The following is a 24,879-nucleotide window of genomic DNA, read 5'->3' on the forward strand; positions in this document are numbered from 1 at the left end:
AGACTTTTTTTTTACGCATATTATTGAGAACATATACAAGTTAAATACTTAATAAATGAGAGATAAATGTTTTTTTAACTGAGTTAACAGGCCATCTTATTGTTTTTAATTCCTCTCATCAAGAAAATAATAAAGGACTTTTTATCCTACTTCATAAATGAGACAAAATAAGTATTTAGGAATTAACAGGCTCTCACTTTTCCACTCTTCAGTAAAACCATAAACACATTTTCAGGGATTGAAGTAACTAATTATAAATACTCAGTCTGGAAATTATGGCAATTTGTACCCATTTGTTGAATAAGGAAAATTAGTCCTAGTTTAGAGCTGTGAATGTGACCACTTAACTAATACCCTGAGTAGTTTTTGACAAAAACACTTTGTACTTTTACTTAAGTAGTTTTCCAACACCAGTGCTTTTACATGTAATTGAGTAATATTGAACTCAAATGCAAGTACTGTTACATTACTAAAATATTACTCAATTACATGTAAAAGCACTGGTGTTGGAAAACTACTTAAGTAAAAGTACAAAGTGTTTTTGTCAAAAACTACTCAGGGTTAATGTAACAGTACTTGCATTTGAGTGATATTCAGTACTCTTTCCACCACTGTACATTATGAATGCTTTATAAAATGTGTACTGCATATATAAAGCTTAAATTCGCAGAATTTCTTTGAATTTGTTCATATTTATTTAGTGCCTCAAATAAAATCTCCTGAGACCCACCTGTGGACCTTGGACTGACTGCCTGAAAGGATTCAGAAAAGACTGAAAAGACACTAACACTCCAAGTCCCACAATACCCCGCGTGGCAGAGGAGGCGCGCGGGAGTGGTTAATTGCCTGTTACATAGCACATCCGGCTTCTCCTCTCCATTCAATAGCGTTCCGTTCTGCTGCTGTTTGATGTGACATCCTGCTTTTCTTCTCCCAAGGCTACACAAACAGCCGAACCTCCGCCAGCGGGACACCAGCGAGCCCAGCCCGTCACACAGCGCTATTACCCCGGCTGAACACACACCACGGTACGGCCCCGGCTTCACACACACACTCAGTAACTGCTTTTATCAATATTAATGTGATGAGAACTCCGGTTTGACAGAGCAGAGCCCAGCGTATCCTAACATTAGCCTGAGAGCTGAGCTGAGAGCAGCAGGACACCAAGCAGGGGATCACTCGATGTTGTGCGACTCGGTTACTTCACCATGTGTGGTTTGTTTGTCGCTCAGTGAAAACTGGTACATGTGAGGCATAAACTACAGGAAGAGTTTCGTTACTCTGGTAAATCTTCAGAACAAGCCAGCAAAATATACACTGTACATGTATTAGAACTTCAGCGACTCGATTGCCCGCTTGTTAACTTTACGTCCGCATGTATTTATCAAAGGCATTCTGTCGTGGATACATGCTCACAAATGTACAAAAATATGAGATTAAATTGATGTAGAGGCCAGTGGGTCTTGATTTACATCCAACAAAAAGAACAGAAATACTGCTTGTTAATTTTAGACGGGAGCTTACAAAACACTGTAAAGTTATGGAATGCTCCAAAAACACCTGTTTGGAATATTCCACAGGTAAACAGGTGAATTGGTAACAGGTGACGGTATCATGATTGGGTATTAAAGGGATAGTTAAACCAAAATTCAGTCGTCATCTACTCACTCTCATGCCAATTCAAAGTCAGGTTTAATTTTTAAATCCACAAACTTTCAAGGTGCAAACCATGAAAAGGCTCAGTCATTCACAAGCATGGATGGGGATGAAGTTCACCAATTTATGAAAAACCATGTGGGCAAATAGTTAACACAGGTTAAGAACAATGTTGCTCAACACAAAACTGCAGGGATTTCTGGATTACACCACCTCCAGTCCATGTAATCTTTAACTGTTTCCTTGCCAGTGTTTTTTTTTCCAAGTTGCCAGCCAGCTCCAGCATTTTTGACAAATTGACTGATTTTTCAACACCCACAAATGATTCAGTTCTATGAATATATTAACATAGAATATATCAAAAGAAAGAACAGATGTGATAGTTTCAGACACAAAAAAACATTTTGTTCTAGCTTCATTCATTCTTTTTTGTAAGAACTTGAGTGTTGGTTGCATCAAAAAAATCCACTTTTCCAACAAAAAACTGAAAGAGACATTTTTAAACAGAGTATCAGCTGACCACATTTTTATTTTTGTTTTATCACTTCATATTACATGTGTGATGTCACTAATGTTAGCAGTGTGTCCCTGTTCCCCTGGCCAAAACACTGTCCAATAGGCCTGAGGGCTGGAGCGCTGTCTGCCCCGCCTGCGGTGCGAGTCCCAGGGCCTCTCTTCTTCTTTGTGTGACAATTTTTTGTCCAGTGACCTGTCACAGTGTCCCGTACCACCTGGCAGTGAAAACAGCAAATGATGGAATATCTTGTCATTGGTGGGGATAGGGATGGGAATTGATAAGATTTTTACGATTCCAATTCCATTTTCGATTCTGGTGGTGCCTGGGCTGGAATGAGCGTGGACCCTCTCGCCAAAGGACCCCATTACTGCACGCGCTCTCTCTCCATTATTCTGATCGCTTCGTTTCTCTCTCTGCTTACAATCAATTTAAAGAGTAATCCAGCCAGATCAAATGAAAATGCATTAAAAGGAATAAAATGGCAGTTTTCTTAATTAACTGATATACTGATCTACATGATCCATAGTGAAAACATAGATAAGGAGATATCCTGTGCCATTTGAAATAAATATATTCCGATTCCGATTTTCAGTCTTTCTAAGAACTGTAATTGACAGCATTCATAAACATTTTTGCAACTTTTCTTGTAAATATCTTCATAATAAGACACTGACTATTAAATATTCATTTAATACTTTCTCCAAAGTCCTCAAGATTACAACCAGGCCTTATTATAATTTTATATTAAGATTATGAATTGGGTGAACGTGATCCATGATCTCGCGGAATTTCGCAGGATGCGATTTCACATGATCTCCTGTGGAAACGGATGTAAACAAACCGGAGACTAACACGGTGCAACAGTTTGCAGTAAAACTTTGCCGTGAGAAAAACAGACACAGAAGTTAAAGGAGTCTGGATTAGAAAATGTTTGAGGAGACTCATCAACACAGGTTGTTTATTCTTCAGCCAGAACAGGAGGTGAGATTTTAACTGTCCCTCTGTGAACAGCAGTCTGCTGCTGGCTAACATTAGCATGAAGAGCTACATAGTTCACGGCTGTTCTGCGTCATTGTCAGCTGCTCTGTCTCATTGTAGACTGTCTGTCTTCTCTTTATCCTGTTCTTGAAATCTGTCACTGACACCAGCTTCAAGCAGACATGTATCAGAGTGTGTAGCTGTTATCAGCGCTGTGTTGATGTCATGGTCAGTTTGTCTGCTGCGCTCATGACGGGACCATCGTGCAGAACATGAGTGTGACAATGACGGGCACAGAACCGGATTTGTGACGCTGACCGGTCATCATCAAATCTACAACTTGAATTTCTGTGTGGGCATCCCGTTGGCAGGGCGGGGGGCGTCTGTTGGGAGGGCGGGGCACCCTGCCAAATACACTATAGGGGAAATACTGTAATGGTAATATATTAAAAACTTCAAACTTATACAGTGCTGTACTATGTATATACTATACATATATTAGATCATTATAAACTGTACAGTCTAATATACAACTACACTCTGTAGTCTGGCTCAATGTCCCGCCTACAGCACAGCACACCTGATTGGTTAGAAGTCATGATCAATCAGCAGACACACTGTGTGACAGTCGGGGTGAGACAGAGCTGCACCGGTGAGCAGAGAGGAGCTGTGTAGAAGTTAAGACAGCTGATATCACCAAAGTTTCAATGAACATCACAGTTTTATGATCTGTTTCTTTGGTGATAGCAGAGTTACATCAGTGAAAAAAGTTATGGTCTGGAGTTCACTCAAGGTGATGTGACGGCTTTTAAATCAGAGATGTGCTGCACACAGCAGCAGCATCTGTCCTGTCTTTTCACTGCAACTCTGCATTGAGATTTCAGGTATTTTATCTTATACAAAAATAACTGACAGTAAAACTATGATGCTCACATGTGGTCCGCGGATCACATGCGTGCCGAACCGTATGGGACATGGGTCAACTGCGATCTGTTGCAGCCCTAGTATTAACAGCAGAGGATGTGCTAATGTTGCAGCTGCTGCTGGGTTGAGATTCACTCCAGAGCGTAGGGCTGAACGATTTTAGGAAAAGATCTAATTTCGATTTTTCTGGCAGATATTGCGATTTCAATTCAATTTTCTTCAAATCAAGCTTCAGTGCAATATTCACAATGTACAGTAACATTTACAATCATTATTAATAATTATCAACCTGGTTGAAGTAGGTGCGGGAGGGAATCGCGTATCTTCTGTCCAGCGTGCAGAGGAGGTTTTTAAATCCGTTTTTGGTGACCGTGTTAACAGGCACCATGTCCTTGGCAATATAGCGTGTTATGGCAGTCGTTATCTCTCCGTGTCTTTGGCTGCTCTTGTCATACGGAGTTACACTGCAACAGATGCTGTAATTGTAGTCTGTTTGCTACAGTGGGCCTGAGCATCACGTTCACTAGACTTCTCACCTGACTTTTTCGTCATGCACTCCTCATGCAAATGCCTGTGGTGATTTTTCAAGTGCCGGTATAAGTTGGTTGTGTTTCCGCTGGATGTTGCAATTTTTTTTTTTGGATGTTGCAACTTTAGCGCGACAGGTTTTGCACAGTACCTGTTTCTGGTGCACGTCTGCAGCCTCAAACCCAAAATACTCCCAAATGGCCGACGTGCTGTTTTTCTTTTGACGATTAAATCCCATAACTCCACTTCTGGTTCCGTTGAAGCCATTTCAAAACACGTTAATGTTACAAAGCACGGGGTGCAGGTTAATACTGATTGGTTAGCGTGACCTGTCCATGAGTAGCCTGCAGCTTCTGATTGGTGAGCTTGGCAGGATGGTAGGGAGACGGTATGTATGTGTAAAATAGCTGACACAACAGATCCTGGGTCAGTCAGGAGCACTGCAAAAAACCGCAGCTTTGGCGATCACGTGATCGCGTTGTCTGAAATCGCAATTTCGATCAGAAAACAATTAATCGTTCAGCCCTACCAGAGCGGATTGAAAACGCGACATTCATTCAAAGTTATCGCATGCTGTGTGTGAAAATGTTTCTGCATATTGGTAGTATTTCCTCCCTTTGATGAAATATCCACTTTGCAAGTATTGCAAGTTGCCCTGTTGTCATCCTTTCTCGTGAAATGTAACCAAACTTTCGAGCGTTTGTGCCACTTGGGGGCCATGTTTCCTGCTGGCTACACTGGTGAATGATGTCGCCACGCACGTTGCGTAGCTTGCGTAAGCTACGCAATGTGCGTGGTGACGTCATTTGTGCCCACTGGAATCGATAAGGGAATCGTTTGCAAAATTGGCAAAGGATTCCAAGGAACTGAAACACTGGGAACCGGTTCTCAACAAGAACTGGTTTTCGATTCCCATCCCTAGGTGGGGAAGCGTTGTGTCTTAAATAACGAGATATCTCATCAATGGCGGGAAAAGAGGTAAAAGATTGAGACAATACAGAGCTCTCTCTGCACTCAGGTGGCAAATCTGACAATCGGCATTGAATGACTGTGATTTACTCAGTAAAACTTTTGTTGGCCCACAAAGTTTGTGGCTGCATCTACAAATGCATGTTCAGACACTACCATGCAAACAGAAAGCTACAGGCCTTTATCAACAATATCCAGAGACTTCTCTGGCTCTCTTGAACTCATCTGAGATGGACTGATTTAAAGTGGAAAAGTGGTTGTTTTTGGAAATCATGGATGTCATGTCTTCTGTGCAAAATGGACCATGCAGATTGTTATTAGCGCAACGTTCAAAAGCCAGCATGTGTGATGGCATGGGGGTGACAAATCAAACTTCTATAGCGCACTGTAGGCTTCAGAATAATGCAGCAAAGTGACAAACATTTCATGGAGGAGCCGAGCGTCTGTCTGTTTCAGACAGATATTTTAGTCAGATAACTGTTCAGTACCATCAGGATTTATCATCAGAAAAGTTTTCTATCAGTCTGCACTTCACACATGATCCCCTTCCCTCCCTCCCTCCTCTCTGCTGTCTCTCTCTAGTTCTTCGTATGATTAATCGACGGGGAGTAATTAAGTATTTAAAAGTACACAAATGGGACTTGGATCAAAAAAAAAATCACACACCACCAAAGTGTACAGTAATATTATGTTTCATTATCATAAAATGTTTTTATATCAAGTCGGTGCATCTTTCCATATTCACACGCTCTCTCCCTCCCTCGCTCTCTGCTGCAGGTAGATTTTTTTAAAATCTGCTTTCAGGTGGAGCTAAAGCTCAATCAGCACTCGCTCCTCACGTCCATGCCTTTCTTATTCCATTTAACTCTCCCCAAACACGAACGGCAGCTGGTCCTCATTTGACACTCAAAAATCAAAACAAGTTCAAAGTGTGAGCGTCAAGTCAGTTTGACGCACATCAAAATTTCTTTCAGTGCGCGATCTGCCATTTAGAACAATGGGTGCACTTAAAAACACCTTTAGTGTGTTTTCTGACCTTGAGTCTGCGGAGCAGGCATGTTCAGTTGTGTAAGTTACCATGGTAACTGAGTAGGGAACTTTAAGCCTCAGTCATTGAATGAGTCTCTTGCTTAAATTAGCCAGACTTATCAAAATAAGCCGAGCTTTTCCTTTATCCACGTTGATGGAATGCCCCCCAGTAGCGAAAACTACCCAGAAAAAATATTTCATGTGAAATAACTGTTGTTATCGTAGGAACCTGGTTGAGAAAATACTGTTGGTTTCCAGACAGGATTTGATATTGACTTTTTTGATGTTTCTAATGTCAGTAGAGGACAAGGTGTTCCTTGTTTCAGATGAGGCTGAACAACTCAACCATGAAACACTCTCAGAAAGAAAACCCTGAAAACAAGTTGAAAAAGTAAACATTCGAATTCTGCAGATACTTAAATGTATTATTTAAATTCAACCCACTGTCCTGTTCTGTTTCTCTCTAATGTATCCTCTGCCTTCCTTCCTTCTTAGGTCCATCATGAATTTCTTCCTGGAAACAATCCAAGTCCTTCTCCTGTCCATCTGGTACAACATGGAGTCTTTCATCCACCTCTTTGTACCCAGGAAGAGAAAGAACATAGCTGGCGAGGTGGTGCTTGTAACGGGGGCAGGCAGCGGGATCGGTCGCCTCATGGCTCAGGAGTTTGCAGCTCTCGACACTGTGCTGGTGCTGTGGGATATTAACCAGGAGGGGATGAAGGAAACAGCTCGACTGGCTAAACAGAGTGGAGCCAGCAGAGTCCACTACTACCTGTGTGACTGCAGTGACAAGAATGAGGTGTACAGAGTGGCTGACCAGGTACACTTCCTTCAAAACCTGAAAAACACGGTGTTCACAAGACCTTTTACGTTGTACTTTTTGACCAGATACCATGTTTTTCTATTTGCCTGTTGTTTGGTTTGCTGGCTGTTAAAAGGGAGGTCTGGCAGTCATTGGTATCAGTTACAGTTGTATTCATTGAAGTAATTGCAGACATCTGCACTTTTTGCACATGGAGCGCTTTTGCTGGAAGTGGATTCATAAGAGTCGTGCAACTCAGCAGAGTCAGTGCTTATAGCCACACTGTCACAGTCACAAAGGCATGTGATTTTATGTTCATTTAAAAACTATTGCGTGTTTTCTATGTAAAGAATTTAGCAAGCAGGACATTTTACAGTTTAACATTAACTTTTCATGACTCACTGTCAGGGCTGGGCAATACATCGATATAGTACTAATGGTATAATGGTGGTATATCATTGGTGTTGTCTTTTGCTGTTTTTAAAGGCTGCATTACAGTAAAGTGATATCATTTTCTGAACTTACCAGACTGTTCTCAGTCCACTTAGTTATTATGTCCATGTTAATGATAAACATTTCTCAAAAATCTCCTTGTATTAATATTTTGTGAAAGCACCAACAGTCAACCCCTACAATATTGGTGCAGTATGAAAGTATTTGGTCAGAAATGTGATATTTGATTTTGTCCATATCACTAAGCTGTAGGCTTGGGTGGTATCTATTTTTTCGTACTTTCAGACCTTCCTGATATCTCATCAGGGTATATGGTAGGGCTGGGACGATCACAGATCAAATCATATATTGGCGATTGGAAGGTTGCCAGGCGATTTGCTGTTTATCAAGGCGATTTTGAAAAAAAAAAACGGCGCTCTACTGTGCTTTAAGAGATGTTTCTGGAGGAAATACATGACTGTTAGAGAAGCCCCGTTTACAAACAGACCTACAATCCACATTCTCTCTCCTCTCCTCTCCTCTCCTCTCCTCTCCTCTCCTCTCCTCTCCTCTCCTCTCCTCTCCTCTCCTCTCAGCGCAGGGTACACTGTCAACCAGCCCTGTGACAGTGACAGGGCGCATCTCTTTGATTCGAACTGACACAGCCCGTTTGCTCATGCTTTGGGGTCGTTCAACAGAGTAGGCTAATTGCAAATAAATATTGTTTTAATTGTGTAACTACTGAAATGTTCACACAAGGGCTTTCATAAATTCCTACAGTGTTGCGGCACTGCCGCCTTTGCAGGTTAAAAGTTAATGACAGCGACTTGAAGTGAGGAGGAGCAACACGTCTCCGGCTTGTCAGCGCAGCGGTGTCGCTCACTTTTGCATGTGATGCAAAACATTAAAAATAACGTCATTATAACAAAAAGTATAAACCTGCAGTGCTTGAAGTGCTAGCTTGGGGGATCGGGAGTTTTGTGGCTTCAGCAGGATGATGAAGACGAGGTGCGCAAATAAATTGATTTTTCACGGACACACATTTGTTGCATATTTTGCAGATAGGCTTTGTTGTGTCCGTTGGCTCACCTCTGGCATCTGGGATAAACCCAAAAAACACCCCACAGCGGTGTCAGTGTTGGCAGTGTTGCTGACTGGTAGCGATCAACATAAGACACGTGCCAAGGACACGTGCCGCCCCTGCCCCCTTGTCAATTTAATCGTGTATTGGCAATCTAGAGCAATGACAATCTACAATTTGAAATTTAGAGGCAATCGCACAGCCCTAGTATATGGTATATGATGGTATTTGTGTGGAAAAACAAATTATTAAAAGCTGGTGATAGAAGTCATTATAGTCTGGCTCACAATGCTTTGTGTCTTATATACAATTGGCCTTCTTAGTCTTGCCTGATTAAAATATTTATGGCTCAAAGATTTATGAATACAGAGGAAATAAGCACCCTTATTTCCAAGATTCTTGCTAAAGAACTGTTGCAATGGATATCAACACATCATTTGGCTGAACAGAGATGATTTACAGATGTGTTATGTGGCTAATAAACTGCTTTTAAAGTTTGAAGAAGTCACGTCAAAATAAAGTTGCATGCAACAATTTTTGTCATGATTCCATATCTAATTATATTTATTAGGGATGCACTAATACCACTTTTTTTCAGACCAAGTACAAGTACTTACATTTGGGTACTTGCCGATACTGAGGACCGATACGAGTACTTAATAATACCATTACAGTAACTTTTATTTTCATTGCATGGTCACTTTCTAAATGTAACAAATAATTGTTGCTGTTTCCTGCTACAAGTGTAACCATGGTTACTGTACACATTACATTTTTAGGTTATTTGTAGTAAGTTACTTTACTGATTTTGTGGTCTTTATTAAGCTGTGCAGATTACTCTGAATTTGATATATTAAAGTATAGTAATTTCACAACATTATTATGGACTTGCAGAATTAAGTTTACTATTATAAATGGTGTTATATATTATAATTATTTCATTATCATTTATAGCATTTGAATTAGTATTTTAATGACACATTTACTTGTGTAGTATTTAAGTTTCTTCTTCATCTCCCTCTTGTCTAAGAGCCAATTAGTTCCTACCTGTCATTGAACAGAGGGTTACAGACTGGTGGCAGCGGTGTTTTTTCTTCGTCTTTGGATTAATTTGCCAAGGAATCAACTAGTTTACACCCACCGGGACTTATTGGACAGCTGCTGTCTGCGGTCTACAGGTGCACTCTGTGCGTTTATTTCAGTTTTACATGAACTTACACTACCGGTCAAAAGTTTTAGAACACCCCAATTTTTCCAATTTAGAATTTAGAATTATGCAGTTTAGTGTCTCATTGTACTCTGAAATGAAAGCATAGAACAAATAAACAATTGAAGTTTAAAAATAAATCATGGAATCAATTTATAAACCAAAATGTATTTTAAACTTTTGACTCATCAAAGTAGCCACTTTTGGCAGATATAACAGCTGAACACACTCTTGGCATTTTTTTCTACAATGGAAATGAAATATTCTTCAGAAAATTCTTCCCAGCTCTGTTGCAGAAGTTCCTTTAAATGTGTGGCACTTGTAGGTTGCTTTGCTTTCACTCTTCTGTCCAGTTCATCCCAAACCAGCTCGATGGGGTTTAAGTCTGGAGAGTAAGGTAGTTCTGGTATAGCTTGGACTTAGGTTTTGGGTCATTATCTTGCTGTAGGATGAACCCCTGACCAACTAGGTTCATACCAGAGGTTACTGCATGGTGCTGCAGAATGCTGTGGTAGCTCTTTTGGTTCAGGGTGCCTCTCACTCTGTACAAGTCACTGACCCTGGATCCAGCAAAACAGCCCCAGACCACCACACTTCCTCCTCCATGTTTGACAGCTGACGTCACACACTGAGGAACCATTCTTTCGCCTACTCGACGGTGTACAAAATTCCTGTGTGATGAACTGAAGATTTCAAATTTTGATTCATCAGTCCATAACACCTTCCAGTCTTCAATAGTCCATTGGCAGTGTTTCATGGCCCAGGCAAGCGTCTTTTTCTTATTCTGACATCTTCTTGCTGCAACTCGACCTGTCAAACCTGCAACTCAAAGTCTTCTCTTCACAGTTGAAACTGAGACTTGCTTACTATGACCAGTATTCAGCTGTGCTTGAAGCTGTTGTCCTGTGAGCCGCCTATCACACCGGCTGTTGACTCTCAGAAACTTGTCTTCTTATTCTGTTGTGGCTTTGGGTCTGCCAAACCTCTTCCTGTCAGAGTTTCCCCCAGTTTCTAAATGTGCCTTTTGATGGAAACTGTACTTATTGACACCTTGACTTTCTTCGCTTTTTCTCTGTAGGAAAGACCTACATTTTTAAGTGTTATGATGGTCTGTCTCTCTTCCATTGTTAATTGCCTTTTCTTGCCATTTTTATAGCAACACACTACTTTCTGCAGTACAATACTGTCAAATAATGCTCATGAGGGTATGGTACCATAGTGTGTTCCAGCACTACTTTTATGCAGACAGAGGGGGTTGTAAGGAATCAAGAAAAGAAGAACTGGTAGCACCAACTTTCGAGGCTAACCCTAACCCTAACCCAGAACAAGAGGGCAAGCATTAGCAAACACCTTCAACTCTGTATCATGGCGGTTCTTTAGATGTTTACTTGTATTGAGCGGCTACTTTTCGTGACATGGTATCGAGTGTGGGGTATCGGAGTAGTTTTATGAGTATGAGTACAAGTTTCTGAGGCCAGAATTGGACCGATACCTGATGCTGGTATCGGTGCATCCCTAGTATTTTATTAATTGGCAAGGAGACCAAGTCTATAAAGCAGAAATGACAAGCCAGGTACTTATTTTCAGCCTTTAAATAATTCTTCTGTTGGCTAAGTTCCCTATTGTAATAAATTATTTTTTATATTTTTATTTTCCATCAATAAAAAAGCAGCACCTCTTGTGTTTTACACAACTTCTTTATGATGACGGTATTGGAATTTCTAAACACCCTGGCATACTGTAATACCTTGATATCATCCAAGCCTACTTAGCCGGTAAGGCATTAGGACTTTTTTTTTTTGTTTGTTTGTTTTTTTGTTTTGTTTTTTGTTTTGCAGTTTATCATAAAACTGATTATAGGTACATCCTACTCCGGGTGTGTGTGTATGTCTGTGCTTTAATGCATTGAGTTAACTTGACTTGTGTTTATGAGAGGAATGGATTTGTGGGACACAATCTCAGCACAATCTCTTGGATTTGGAGGGGGAGAGGGAGAGGGAGGTTAGTTTCTGAGGAACAGGGTATGTTACATAGCAGCCTCTGTGCAGAACTACTTATAGGATGGTTTGGATTATTTGAAGTGTGGATGTGTGAGGTACTTGTCCACAGTCAGTGTGTTATTTACAGCTGATGCTGATCATCAACTGTAGCCAGTTAAGAGAAGCAGAGAGGAGCACCAGCATGGAAGCTAAGCAGTTTACTGCTGACGACACAATCCGCAACAAAATGTATTTTAGTGACTTAAAGAGATATTGAGTTTTTTAGGTGGGCCTTTATTTAAGTGTAAGCTATATATATATAGAATAATTTTACTGCTTTACTTGTGTGTTTTAAAAGGATAGTTCAGATTCACTGAAGTCACACAGTCACACAAACAAACTCACAGATGGAGGCATCGGCAGACCTGCAACTCCTGTGTTCTGCAAGGTAAAATGACAGATTTGCCTGTGGAGTTTGGATGGTTTGGAAGGAGCAGTATTAGTCTTCCATTACAGCAGTTTCTGGTCAGAAAAGGCTGCATTACAGCAAAGTAAAGCTGTGAATTCTTTTGTTTTTTAGGTGGACCTTTTGTGAAAAATACCTTTTGTTGCCCCTCTTTGCTTCCTCTAACAGGGGCTCTGCTAGCTGACAACACCTACTGTTGCTAACACATTGACTGTGGATGAGTAACTCATCAAACCCCTCTTGAAATAATCCAAACTAGAACTACAACAATTATCAATTACTCCATTATTGATCAATTATTAAATTAATCTTTTTTTAGTTTTTTAAAGAACAAAGTCAGAATTCTCAGATTCTCCTTAAATGTTAATATGGTTTCTTTATTCCTTCTTTACTCTTTTTTTCTTGATATTAAACTGAATATCTTTGGGTTGTGGGCAAAAAAAGAGACTCTTGAGGATGTCATTTTGCACTTTTGGAAGCACTGATTGACATTTTTCACCATTTCCTGACATTTTATTGACCAAACAACTCTTTACTGATTAATTGAGGAGGTAAGCAACCGATCAGTTGACTATGAAAATAATCAGTAGGTGCAAAGTGTCCCTTTAATCAAACCAAGACAATGGAGTTTGGCCAGTGGATTTTTTTAATCTACCAATCCAGTGTTGAGTGAATGAGGAAGTTAATTTTGGACACTCTGTAGTTGCATGCAAATCCAGGGTGTTGCCTGGAAAAGACCATGCATGATCAGCACCGCCTACCTCTGGGCAGTGTGTGTGATTATTAGGTGTGTCATGGCCCTGCCTTCAGGATGACTCTGTAATGCTAAATCCTTCAAATAATAGACCTATAACTTTATAATGCATGCTTGAAAAGTCAGCACAATGAGATGCATATATGGATTTAAATAGTGTGGGTGTGTGTGTGTGTGCGTGTGCATAGGCCGAGGGATGACTGTATAAACAGACACTCGTCTCAATTCACTTAATGTGAACAAGAACTGTAACAACTAGAATAAATAAAGAGAGCAGGATCTGATCCACTTTAAGGTAACCAGCACAAAAACACAGTCACCAGCACTGTGGTTGTTACATGGCTCATAGCTCACCCACTTCCTGAGAAATCAATAACCAATTCATACTCCATCAATGCATTACTGTACAACACGTGTGCCCAGATCGATACTGAAAGATGGAGCAACCTAAAAATGCAGATGCATGTAGCCTAAATATTAGGAACACCTCCTGATACAGCGCTGTACAGTTCTGAAATTTGTTTTTATTGATGTTAACACCCTCTTGCATCATATGTTAATACTATCATCTCATGGATTTAGTGGAATGTTTTTCAAGATAAGAAAAGCAACATTTTGATGTTTTAGTGTGATGTATTTTGGGTGTTCCTATTGAGGGGTCAGAGTACATTCATCCAACCTATTTAGCATCTTTTCGTACACTTTTGGGGTCAGTCTTTCTAATAAAACACTTAGTGAGAGGATATTATAATGTCTTATGCCCATATTTTGGGGTAGTTCTACCCCAGAACCATTTTTTTTTGCAAAATTTTCCTCTTACAGTTTTTGCCACACTGCTCCTATGGGTGTATCCGTATCTAAACTGGGGATAAATTGTTCCTTATAGACAGATACAGTACTGTGCAAAAGTTTTAGGCAGGTATGAAGAAATGCTGTCAAATAAGAATGCTTTCAAAAGTATAAAATATAATTGTTTATTGTTTATTGTTGTTTTTTGTTTAAAACAAATCTGAATCAAATCAATATTTGGTGAAACCACCCTTTGCCTTCAAAACAGCATCAATTCTTCTAGGTACACTTGTACACAGTTTTTGAAGGAACTTGGCAGGTAGGCCGTTCCAAACATCTTGGAGAACTAAACACAGATGTTCTGTGGATGTAGGCTGCCTCAAATCCATCTATGTCTTCATGTAATCCCAGACAGACTGGATGATGTTGAGATCAGGGCTCTGTGGGGGTCATACCATCACTTCCAGGACTCCTTGTTCTTCTTTACGCTGAAGATGGTTCCTAATGACATTGGCTCTATGTTTGGGGTCGTTGTCCTGCTGCAGAATAAATTTGGGGCCAATCAGATGCCTCTCTGATGTTATTGCATAATTGATAAGTATCTGCCTGTATGTCTCAGCATCGAGGACACCATTAATCTTGACCAAATCCCCAACTCCATATGCAGAAATGCAGCCCCACACTTGGAAGGAACCTCCACCATGTTTCACTGTTGCCTGCAGACACTCATTATTGTACTGCTCTCCAGCCCTTCAGTGAACAAACTGCCTTCTGCTACAGACAAATATTTCAGTTTTTGACCTATCAGTCAGTTTTCTACACCCCAGTTCCTCTGTTTTTGTGCATAGTTGAGTCACTTGGCCTCATTTCCACATCAGAGGTTTGGCTTTTTGGCCACAATTCTTCCATAAAGACCACTTCTGGACAGACGTCTCCAGATAGTAGATGGGTGAACCTGGATCCCACTGGTTTCACTAAGTTTCCTTGGCCGACCTCTGTGTCTGCGGTCCTCAACGTTGCCCGTTTCATTGTGCTTGTTCAAAAGAGCTTGAACAGCACATCTTGAAACCCCAGTCTGCTTTGAAATCTTTGCCTGGGAGAGACCTTGCTGATGTAGTATAACTACCTTGTGTTTTGTTGCTGTGCTCAGTCTTGTCATGGTGTTTGACATGAAACTCTTCCACACAAACACATCCTAACACTCACCTTGGTAGTGAGTTGTGCTGTTCCTCACCCAGTTTTAAGCCTCCTACACAGCTGTTTCTGTTTCAGTTAATGACTGTGTTTCAACCTACATATGAAATTGATGATCATTAGCACCTGCTTGGTATAAGTGGTTAATTATACACCTGACTATGATCCTACAAAATCCCTGACTGTGTGCAAGTATACCTAGAAGAACTGATGCTGTTTTGAAGGCAAAGGGTGGTCACACCAAATATTGATTTGATTCAGATTTTTCGTCTGTTCACTCACTTTGCAATTTGTAAATCAACAAAAATAAACAATTATATTTTTGAAAGCATTCTTACTTTACAGCATTTCTTCACACCTCAAACTTTTGCACAGTACTGTATGTCATGTGTGAATCCCCATGGTAACCATTTCATTGTAATGAGACCATTTGTGAAAACGAACAATGATAGTGGTCATTTGTTGGAATTAAATTCAGTTACTGGGGCTGATCTTGTAGCTTTATGCCAAAACATAAACTTTTTGAATAACCACAACTTCTGGGACAGACAGGCTTAAGACGGGCAACATCGCATATAAATTACTCCCAATTTCTTCAAAAATGTAGATTTCTGTATGTGTTAAATTTGTTGTAAAGTGCCTGGCTGCTTGTAATGTTCTAAATCACCATCAATGTTTAAATGTAGAGGTTTGGACCATCATCCTTTTTGCTGTTTCCTCACTAAGTTCATACAGTTAAGTTAACCCAGGATGCTGAGTTACTGTTCAGTGACACTATTCTAGGGCTGCAGCTAATGATTATTTTCACAGTGAGTCAGTCGATTGTTTTTCTCAATTAATTGATTAATTTTAAAATGTCAGAAAATGATGGAAAAACATCAGTCATTGTTTCCGAAAATCTCTGGTTTTGTCAACAACCCAAAGATCTTCAGTTTACTGTCAGAGAGGATTAAAGAAACCAGAAAACATTCACATTTCAGAAGCTGAAATCAGAGAATGTTGTCTTTTTTCCTGAAAAAAAAAAAAAAAAAACTCAAATCAAATATCAAAATAGTTGGTGATTAATTTCCTAATCAGTTAATTATGAATTAATTGGTTAATCATTGCAGATCCACACTATTCTATGCATCTTTAAAAAAAAAAAAAAAAAAAAAAAAACGATACTATGCTACACTGCTACACTTTATAAAAATGTTGTAAATCTCTGCTGGTTAAATCAGGGTGTTGCCTGGAAAAGGCCAGTCATAATCAGAACTACCCAGCCCTGATGTATTTGACTGCATATCTGCAAATAATGCATATCTGGATTTGAGTCTAGTAGTCTGTGTGTTTGTGTGGTTGGTGTGTGTCTGCCTGTGTGTGTGTGCACATGTGCATGGAAGGGGAGGGATGACTGTTGTGTAAACAGACACTGAATTGGCCCAATACAACACATGTGGGCAGGAGCCAACATCGGCACTGTGATGGTGTTGTGGCTCAGGGCCGTCACAACACATCAGCAGACAAGAAGCTCGTATCACAAACACACACCAACCTCCTGAGAGATCAGTGGCCAGTCATGTGCAGTGGTGCATCACAGCACAGCATATGCGCACAGGTGGCACAGAGACAGTACAATACCTGATAGTCATAATGAGGGAATAAAACTGGAAAAGAACATAAAAAAACTACTGGTGAGAGAAGCAGAGGAGATGGTCATGCACTGTCAGTGTCCAGCATAGAGCAGAGCAGGAGAGGAAGCAGCTGTCCACACGCCCAGAGCATAAAGCACCCCAACAATCACTCTGACAAAACACTCAACAGAGTGAGTCAGAGAGAAACGCTAGACATCCTGCAGGTACAAACAAATGAAAGAGTAGGAGATTTAGATATTTAGATATGATCATACATGGATAGAAAATCTGGTTGTCACGATACTAGAATTTGGAACTTTGATACAGTACAACAATACAATAATATTCAGTACCCTTTTCAGAACCACGGCAAAAAGAAAAAATAGTCCTAATCACAATACTGATATTTTTTGTCTTTTTTTTTTAAATTAACAACCTGCACACAGTGCTGGTAGAGACAAAAATCAATAGTGTGGTTTTGCTGGACACCAAATTTCAGGGAGGAAAATAAAAACTGAGCTGAACTGAGGTTGTGAATGAACACTTAGATCTTCTGTTTTACATCCCCAGTGCTTTTAACAGTGGTGGACAGAATACTGAAAATCTGTACTCAAGTACAAGTACTGTTACATTACTAAAATATTACTCAATTACAAGTAACATTATTGGTGTTACAAATATACTTAGGTAAATTACAAAGTATTTGTTGTAAAAGTATTAGTTACTTTTAAAGTCACCTCTTCAAACTAGGGTTACAAATTTTTCGTGTTTTCCTTAACAAACAGTTGAAAATGCTAACAGTTGATTAATCATTAATAATCACTAAGATACAAAATGTTTATTTCCTCATTTTATTTTTTTTCTGTCATTTTTCCTCTCATTTTAATTGTTTTAGATTTACTTATTCAAATGACTCTGTCAGACAAAACAATGTCAAACGAGATGCAGTCACTGCCATGACTACTAAGTAAATATCCATGAATACATTTTTAATTGGTTAAATTTTCAATGGCAACTAATCGATGAAAGATTAATCGTTAACATCCTTACTCCAAATGTGTGCTGCTGCAGTGTTTTGGTCAGTTTTTCATTTGTATGTCTTTGTTTTTATTGGCCTGTTTGGGATCAGATCTCCTTATTGACCACTAAAATGCAGATGAAAGGTTTGGATATCAATTCAAATTGTACTTGGTGCTCAACTATGATTAGCTTATATTAACTAAGTAGATTACATCTTGTAATGCATACTTAAGAACAGACTTGAAAATTTACTCTTTAAAATACAAGTACCCAAAGAAACTACTTAATTACATTAATTTGAGTGTTTGTAATTAGTTACTTCCACCCCTGACTTTTAATACTATTGATTGTTGGTATTGTTTGTATTCATATTGTTTTGAAACATGTCATACCGAAAAAGTATTGAAGTATACTTTTGACAGCCTTATGCAAAGTATTGCTCTTGAAATTGCATTTAAAGCATAGCTTTACACTTTCATCTGATTTTGCTGCAGTACACTTTGAGAACAAATATTACTGGGACATGGAGCAGGATCATACAATTGAAAAAAATATCATAATAGAATTCTTTAATTTGCTTGATATTGATAATTATTAATTATTTTAAATCACTTGTTTATTTTTAAATGAAGACCAGGAGAAAAAAATGGTTAAAGGTTAAATTTAAAGGGATAGTTCACCCAAAAATGAAAATTCAGTCATTATCTTCTCACTTTTATGCTGATTGAAGGTTAGGTTTAATTTTTTAGTGCACAAAACACTGCTGGAGTTTCACAGGAAGACCGTGTTGCAGAATTTCCCAAATAATTGAAGCAAATGGTGACCAGTTCCGAAACTTAAAAAACAACTGAAAAAAAGTCCCAACATGCCGTTTGCACACCGTCACACCACACACAAGCTAAGGATCTACAGTGAAGATTCAGGCTAAAAACATGGTGTAAATAAAATTTTTTAGTCAACTTGTCACGTTGGGGCTGAAGGAGACTTGGATTACACCTGAGGAGCAGTATGGCGGTACTTTATGTTGTTTTTTGTTTTTTATCATTTGAAAACTGGTCACCATTCACTTCCATTGTTTGGGAGATTCTTCAACTAGGCCTGTGCGGTACATCAGTTCGTACTGAAAAAAAAAACGGTCTTTATTTTCGTTATGATATGAATTTTTCATATACCGCCATACCGGTGAATAGCCCAAACAACGTCTGGAATGTGCACGGCGATAAAGTGTTTCAGTGGGGACCCATTTCACTGCTGCACACCAACACCACAGGCGTGCTTGCTTGAGCGTGTGCACTTGGGAGGTTCCTGCCTAATTTTCCTGTTGATTTAGACTAGTCGACTAGTCTAACAGTAAGAAAACACTCAGAAAGCAGTTAAAATTTAGCAGAATTTATTAATTTATGGTGTTAAACACTGTCCGAAAGAAATACTGTGTCTATTAAGAGCCATTTGAAGCCGTTAATCACAGTCTACAATCACCAAATCGTACTTTAAATGCTGCTGAAATGTGCAGTACTTTGCACTGTGCAATACAAACCTTACACATTAATGTACAAAACATGACAACAACTCAATAAACGCTTCAACTTTTCAGACTGAAGAGGGTCACAGTGTCTGTGGGTAAAGGACCCAGAGCTAACGTTAGCTGCCAGCCTGACACTCAGTGTGGTTAATGTTAGCAGTGTTAGCAGCAGCAGCTCTGCCTGCAGGTTTATGTCTGTGTCTGTGCTTAATGTGGGCATGTTTCTCCAGTTGAATGAATATATATCAGCTTATTCTTTCACAGTCTACATTCATCTGTCCAACTTTGCTGATGTAAATATCCGGTGTTGCCATGGCGATCGGTTCATACGCACTGGGCGAGAGGGGCTGCTGTCTGACAGTGATGCAGCCCCGTTTAGTGGTTTCCGGCTGCATAAAATCTTAGAGGCAACAGATAACTGGCATCATGCATGAATGAAATATTGATAAATATTTTAAACTACTAGTATTTCTGGTGCCGACTAGTTTGGGTGGGGACGTTTAATCGTATAGTCATCCCCGCCATGTGATGGCAACCATACTTTGAAGGGGTCATGCTTTTACCTGTGTCTGGACATGGAAAAAAAAACATGATACAGTTCTTATGACAGTAAAATGAGCTATTTAAAGCCAATCAACTGCAATAGTAATTCTTTTCTCATTAGAAGAAAATGTAGATAAGAACACTGTTGCAGGAAAAAAAAGTGCAGTCAAATATCGTGAAACCAATATGATTTAAAAAAAAAAAAACATGAGCCAACCCTATCTCCAACACTGTTTTCCTGTGAAACTCCAGCAGTGTTTAAGGGACTAAAAAATTAAACCTGACCTTGAATCCCAGCGTGAGGGTAAATAGATAATGACTGAAATTTCATTTTTGGGTAAACTATCCCTTTAACCTCCTTCCACTCAAAACCACTTTAACCACTTATCTATCAAGGTACATATGTAATGATTTTAATGTTACACATCAATTAGAAATGCACACAAATAAATATAAACAGATCAGAATAAATAAATGATGACACGTTGATACACATTAAATAATGGTGATCTGACTGGTCCTTTTTTTTAGTAACAATGTCCTCACTCTCTACACTTATTTTCTCACTCCACACTTTCTGTTGTTGTGTCACATGTTGATGGTGTAACTAACAACACACGTTAAATGATACTGTTTGCATATCACTCATAGGACACTCCTTTATCAAGGGATATGACTGGCTGTTTGTGAGGCTGGCTGTGTTTGCTACGTGCTTTCATGGTGGTTTGTTTTTAATGCATTTAAGTGAAATTATCAAACATTTTAGTCACCTACTTTCTTATTGTTGAAGTATAACTTGCAGAAACATATTACTATTGTTTTATCACCCAGGCATTACTGAGACCACTACAGAAAATTGGAGATCAACATTTAATATCCAGGAATTCACATTATCTTATGACGTTTCTTAACACAGTCTGATTCCTGGACTGGTAACCTTATTCAGGGCATCAACAGCTCCTGAACAGTCTAAAAATTCTGGCCTTGGGAATGTATTTTACAAAATGTTCACATCGTACATGACGAAAATTTCCCTTTGCTCCATGCAGGTGAAGCGAGAGGTGGGTGACGTCAGCATCCTGGTGAACAATGCTGGAATTGTGACAGGGAAGAAGTTCATGGATGCTCCAGATTCTCTGATTGAGAAGACACTGGAGGTCAACACTATGGCTCACTTCTGGGTCAGTCAGACACAGCAGACATGTGGATCCATATGTTTTGTTTTATGGACTCTGAGAAATCATGCCGATTTACTGACAGATTAATTAATATGGTAGTGTTTTCTTTAGCCTTTGCTCCATTTGTTACTTGATTTAGAATTTCTCTTAATTTGTTGGGTAAAATATAGGCCAGTCAACATTTAGAAAATATCAAATTAAGGTGAAATGGAAAGTTTATTTTTGGAAAAAAAAAAAAAAAACCTGCATCTCACAGTCTTCATTTTAGATGACTGAAGTCCTACATGATAAAAACTGAGCTATCTGCATGACAGCTTAACATAAAGATTGTGAGATGTTGAAAGCTCTAGAAAAAATTAACATGCTTCTTGATTTTGTTTCCCTGTTTTCTGTCTCCCTCTTCTCAGACCTACAAGGCCTTCCTCCCTGCCATGATTGCTAACAATCATGGCCATCTCGTCAGTATTGCCAGTTCTGCTGGACTTATAGGAGTCAATGGATTGGCAGGTGTGTGTTTTCTCCTCCTAATCATATCATACATATCGTGAGGGACATGGATGAAACTCTGAGTCTCTGTTTGAGACAGTTTTAATTTTATTTTATTTAATTCAGTCAGTAGCAAGTTATGTGTCTGTGACTGTTATTTTCGGCGGACACAGAAGCTGTGGTAGAAGGTAGGAGCAGGAAACTTGATGTCTTTCGTGTCATTCAAAGAAATATGTTGGTTTTGCTTTACTGTGAGTCACCTTAAAGGACCATGGGACCAGTGTGGGGAATTCAGTGGCATCTAGTGGTTAGCCTGCAGATTGCAAACACCTCATCTCATCCTCCCTTTCCTAGTGTGTTATAGAACCTCACGTTTGGTTTGTCTGTTCTGGGCCACTGTAAAAACATGGTGGTGCAACATGGCAGCCTTCATGGAAGAGGACCTACAGGCCTCATTAAGGGGGGAACAGTCTACTCTTCTGAGTTATCATACAAAAGCCGGAAAGTACTATATACTCACTATACAAATTGGCATAGGAACCAAATTACACAGGGATGTTGCCTCCTCCTTGTGTCAAACCAGGTGTCGATGTTTAAAACTTTGGTGACGCCACCAAATTTGGGCTTTTATGGACTAAATATTTTCTCCTGGGCGGATATGCCCCCTACACTACTTTTTCCCACGGTCTGGCTACTCCATATACTCATGGAATGCCCTGTATATCCAAACTATGTTGTGCAAAATGATCAGGGTCTGACATCTGGATTCTGGAATCTCATGTAGTTACACAGGTACAATTGAAGTGACAGAGTAAAGTGAACATTTTTGGACACTGAGGACATAATTGAACTACATGTAGTTAACCATTCTCCAACACTGCAGCACTGTTCTGTTACTTTTTAAATTCAGAACAAAGGAACACCTGGCACATCTCTTAGATAAGACAGGTGCATAGGAGAGAACCGAGTACACCAAAAAGTTGCAAAAGGACTCCCACACACTGTCTTACTTGCAATATACCGTTAATGTAAATGATGTAAATAGGTTGTTCTCAGTCTACAACCAATCACAGTCCTCACATGCAAAAAAGGGACAAAATTATCAACGGGTCATTTAAACACAACAAAAGTTAAACCACATTCACAACAAATATACACATTACAAACACAAATTACTTTCAAACATAATCTGCAGTATTTGCATATGGAATATTAATTTGTAATTAATTTGTCCATCTATTTAAGATGGCTTCTCATGGGCACAAACGGTTTGCCTGATGAAGGTCTAGTACCGAAATGTCACAAATAAATAATATATTGCAAGTTAGACAGTGTGTCTAATCCTTCTGTATGTCAGAAGGATTAGCAAATGATCGGATACTGTATAATTACTTTTTACACAGCGTCTTTTTTTTAAGTCGGGGTTGTACCAACTGTAGTGCTTTATGGAAACAACAAACTTATCCTTCAGAGGGTTTTAAGAAGCAGGGAGTGTGGTCACTGTAGCTTTAGTCTCTGTAACCTTGTAGCTTGTTTCCTGCCTGAAGGAGGAATCTCCTGAAGTTTAAACCATTAATCTTATCTTCATAGTTGTATCTGTGTTCAAGGATGATAGTCACAAACATACCAGCCAGCACTATACAATCTGCCATTGCGATTGAACTCTGCTCTAATTCTTCTCTGCATGAAATAGATAAGTATATTTCCCAACTCGAGGGCTGTGTTATCAAGTCAGTTTACAGACTTTGATCAATGGACAGAAGATAATTCACATGCTGGAAAGTGGTTTCTAAATGATGAATGTAGAGACAACAAAAGAGTTTTAGGTCACGTCAGTTCACTTTGACTAGTAAAGCTGACCAACCTTAACCATTAAGTGACTTTGTTTGGACTACTATTACATGGTCTTTATCAGAAAATATTAATAATTAATAGATTGTTACTCTCTAAGACTGAGTTGCCCTCTCACCTATATTTGTTAGTCAGATTTTAGTACCTTATCACCTGTAACTCTGCCTGAGTCAGATAATGTAAGAGGTAGCCGAGGCACAAAATCATTACTGTCCTCTAAGGACAGATATAAGACAAAGAAAGAAAAACAAAATGTTAATAATAATATTTGGTCAAAAGCTACTATTGGAATATGATGTCCAGTCTACAAAGGATATTTTGTTAAAATATATTGTCACAAGGTCTGTACACTTTTGCCAAACATATATAACCTCTAATGCTAGTCGAAATTCATTTTAGAATAATATCTGAAATCATTGCACAGAACCTGGAAAAATAGAAATCATCACGTTTTTTGCATTTTTAAAAGCAGAAGAAATTGTTGTAGCTATTAAATGCTATGTGCTTTTTCTATTTTAGCAAAGGATGTTCAGCTTCATCAAAGGGAGCTGTGCACCCTGCTCTAACGAGACAGACTGTTCAGGGTTCATTAACACAACAATTGATGAGGCACAGCTGTGATTTGCTTTTGTCATGCTGCTTGACTCGATCCCTTCCTTGACAGATCATACCTAAAGAGCATAGCAGCAGCCTAACTCAGAAATGACAGAATTCCATCCTGAATATCGTATAATTGTTCTCATAATAATAAAAAAAAATCATTAATGTGGAAAGCTCTCGAGGTACGGACAGTTTTAATTGAGTCTCCCTCAAGTCCTCAAATGCACATTGAGTGTGACCTTTTTCCTACTGGCTGTCAAGGGAGCACATGGTTGAGGTGTTTCTGAAGACGGGTTTGTTTAATTAGCTCTCTTCCATGACAGCCTGTTTTCAGATTAACTGAGCAAAACAAAATGAATGCTGTTTAGTATCTGGGAAGTCGCTTTACATATGGTTTCCTAATCATCTGTAGGGTTGTGATGTTAACCAAATTACCACAAAACCGCAGTCATTTGTCTCAGTACCGTCATCACTGTAAATTTTAGTTTGAATTTCTTGTTATGCATTTGAGAACAGAGCTACACACAAAAGCCAGGGGCGCTGCCTCTGATTGGTCATCATGGGATTGCTAGTGGACAGCTAACAACAACAACTGTTTTCAAGACAGAAAAATGGACAAATAATCACAGAAGACATTTAGTGTTATATTTATCATGATGTATTTATTTTACAAACTCTCCAAAAAAGAGTGCTGAAGTTCAAAGCTGGATTACAAAGCTTGTGAATGGGAAGTGATCCCACTAGAGCTGACATTGTAG

At 39.2% G+C, this 24,879-nt stretch overlaps 1 protein-coding gene across 3 annotated transcripts in view; it reads left to right on the forward strand.

Moving 5' to 3' along the window:
- The first annotated feature begins 872 nt into the window (after positions 1-872).
- The window catches only part of LOC146318480 (epidermal retinol dehydrogenase 2-like), a 57,478-nt gene continuing 33,471 nt past the window's right edge, over positions 873-24,879 (forward strand). For all 3 annotated transcript variants that reach the window (XM_084732680.1, XM_084732679.1, XM_084732681.1), the window contains exons 1-4: positions 873-1,028; positions 7,097-7,424; positions 21,056-21,187; positions 21,592-21,691. In XM_084732680.1, the coding sequence (XP_084588806.1) occupies positions 7,104-7,424; positions 21,056-21,187; positions 21,592-21,691 (553 nt within the window). In that variant the 5' untranslated portion in view covers positions 873-1,028; positions 7,097-7,103. The remainder of the gene's footprint in view (positions 1,029-7,096; positions 7,425-21,055; positions 21,188-21,591; positions 21,692-24,879) is intronic.

Source organism: Lutjanus erythropterus, chromosome 12 (assembly GCF_056507025.1).
Source record: "Lutjanus erythropterus isolate fLutEry1 chromosome 12, fLutEry1.hap2, whole genome shotgun sequence".
Lineage (NCBI taxonomy): Eukaryota > Metazoa > Chordata > Actinopteri > Lutjaniformes > Lutjanidae > Lutjanus > Lutjanus erythropterus.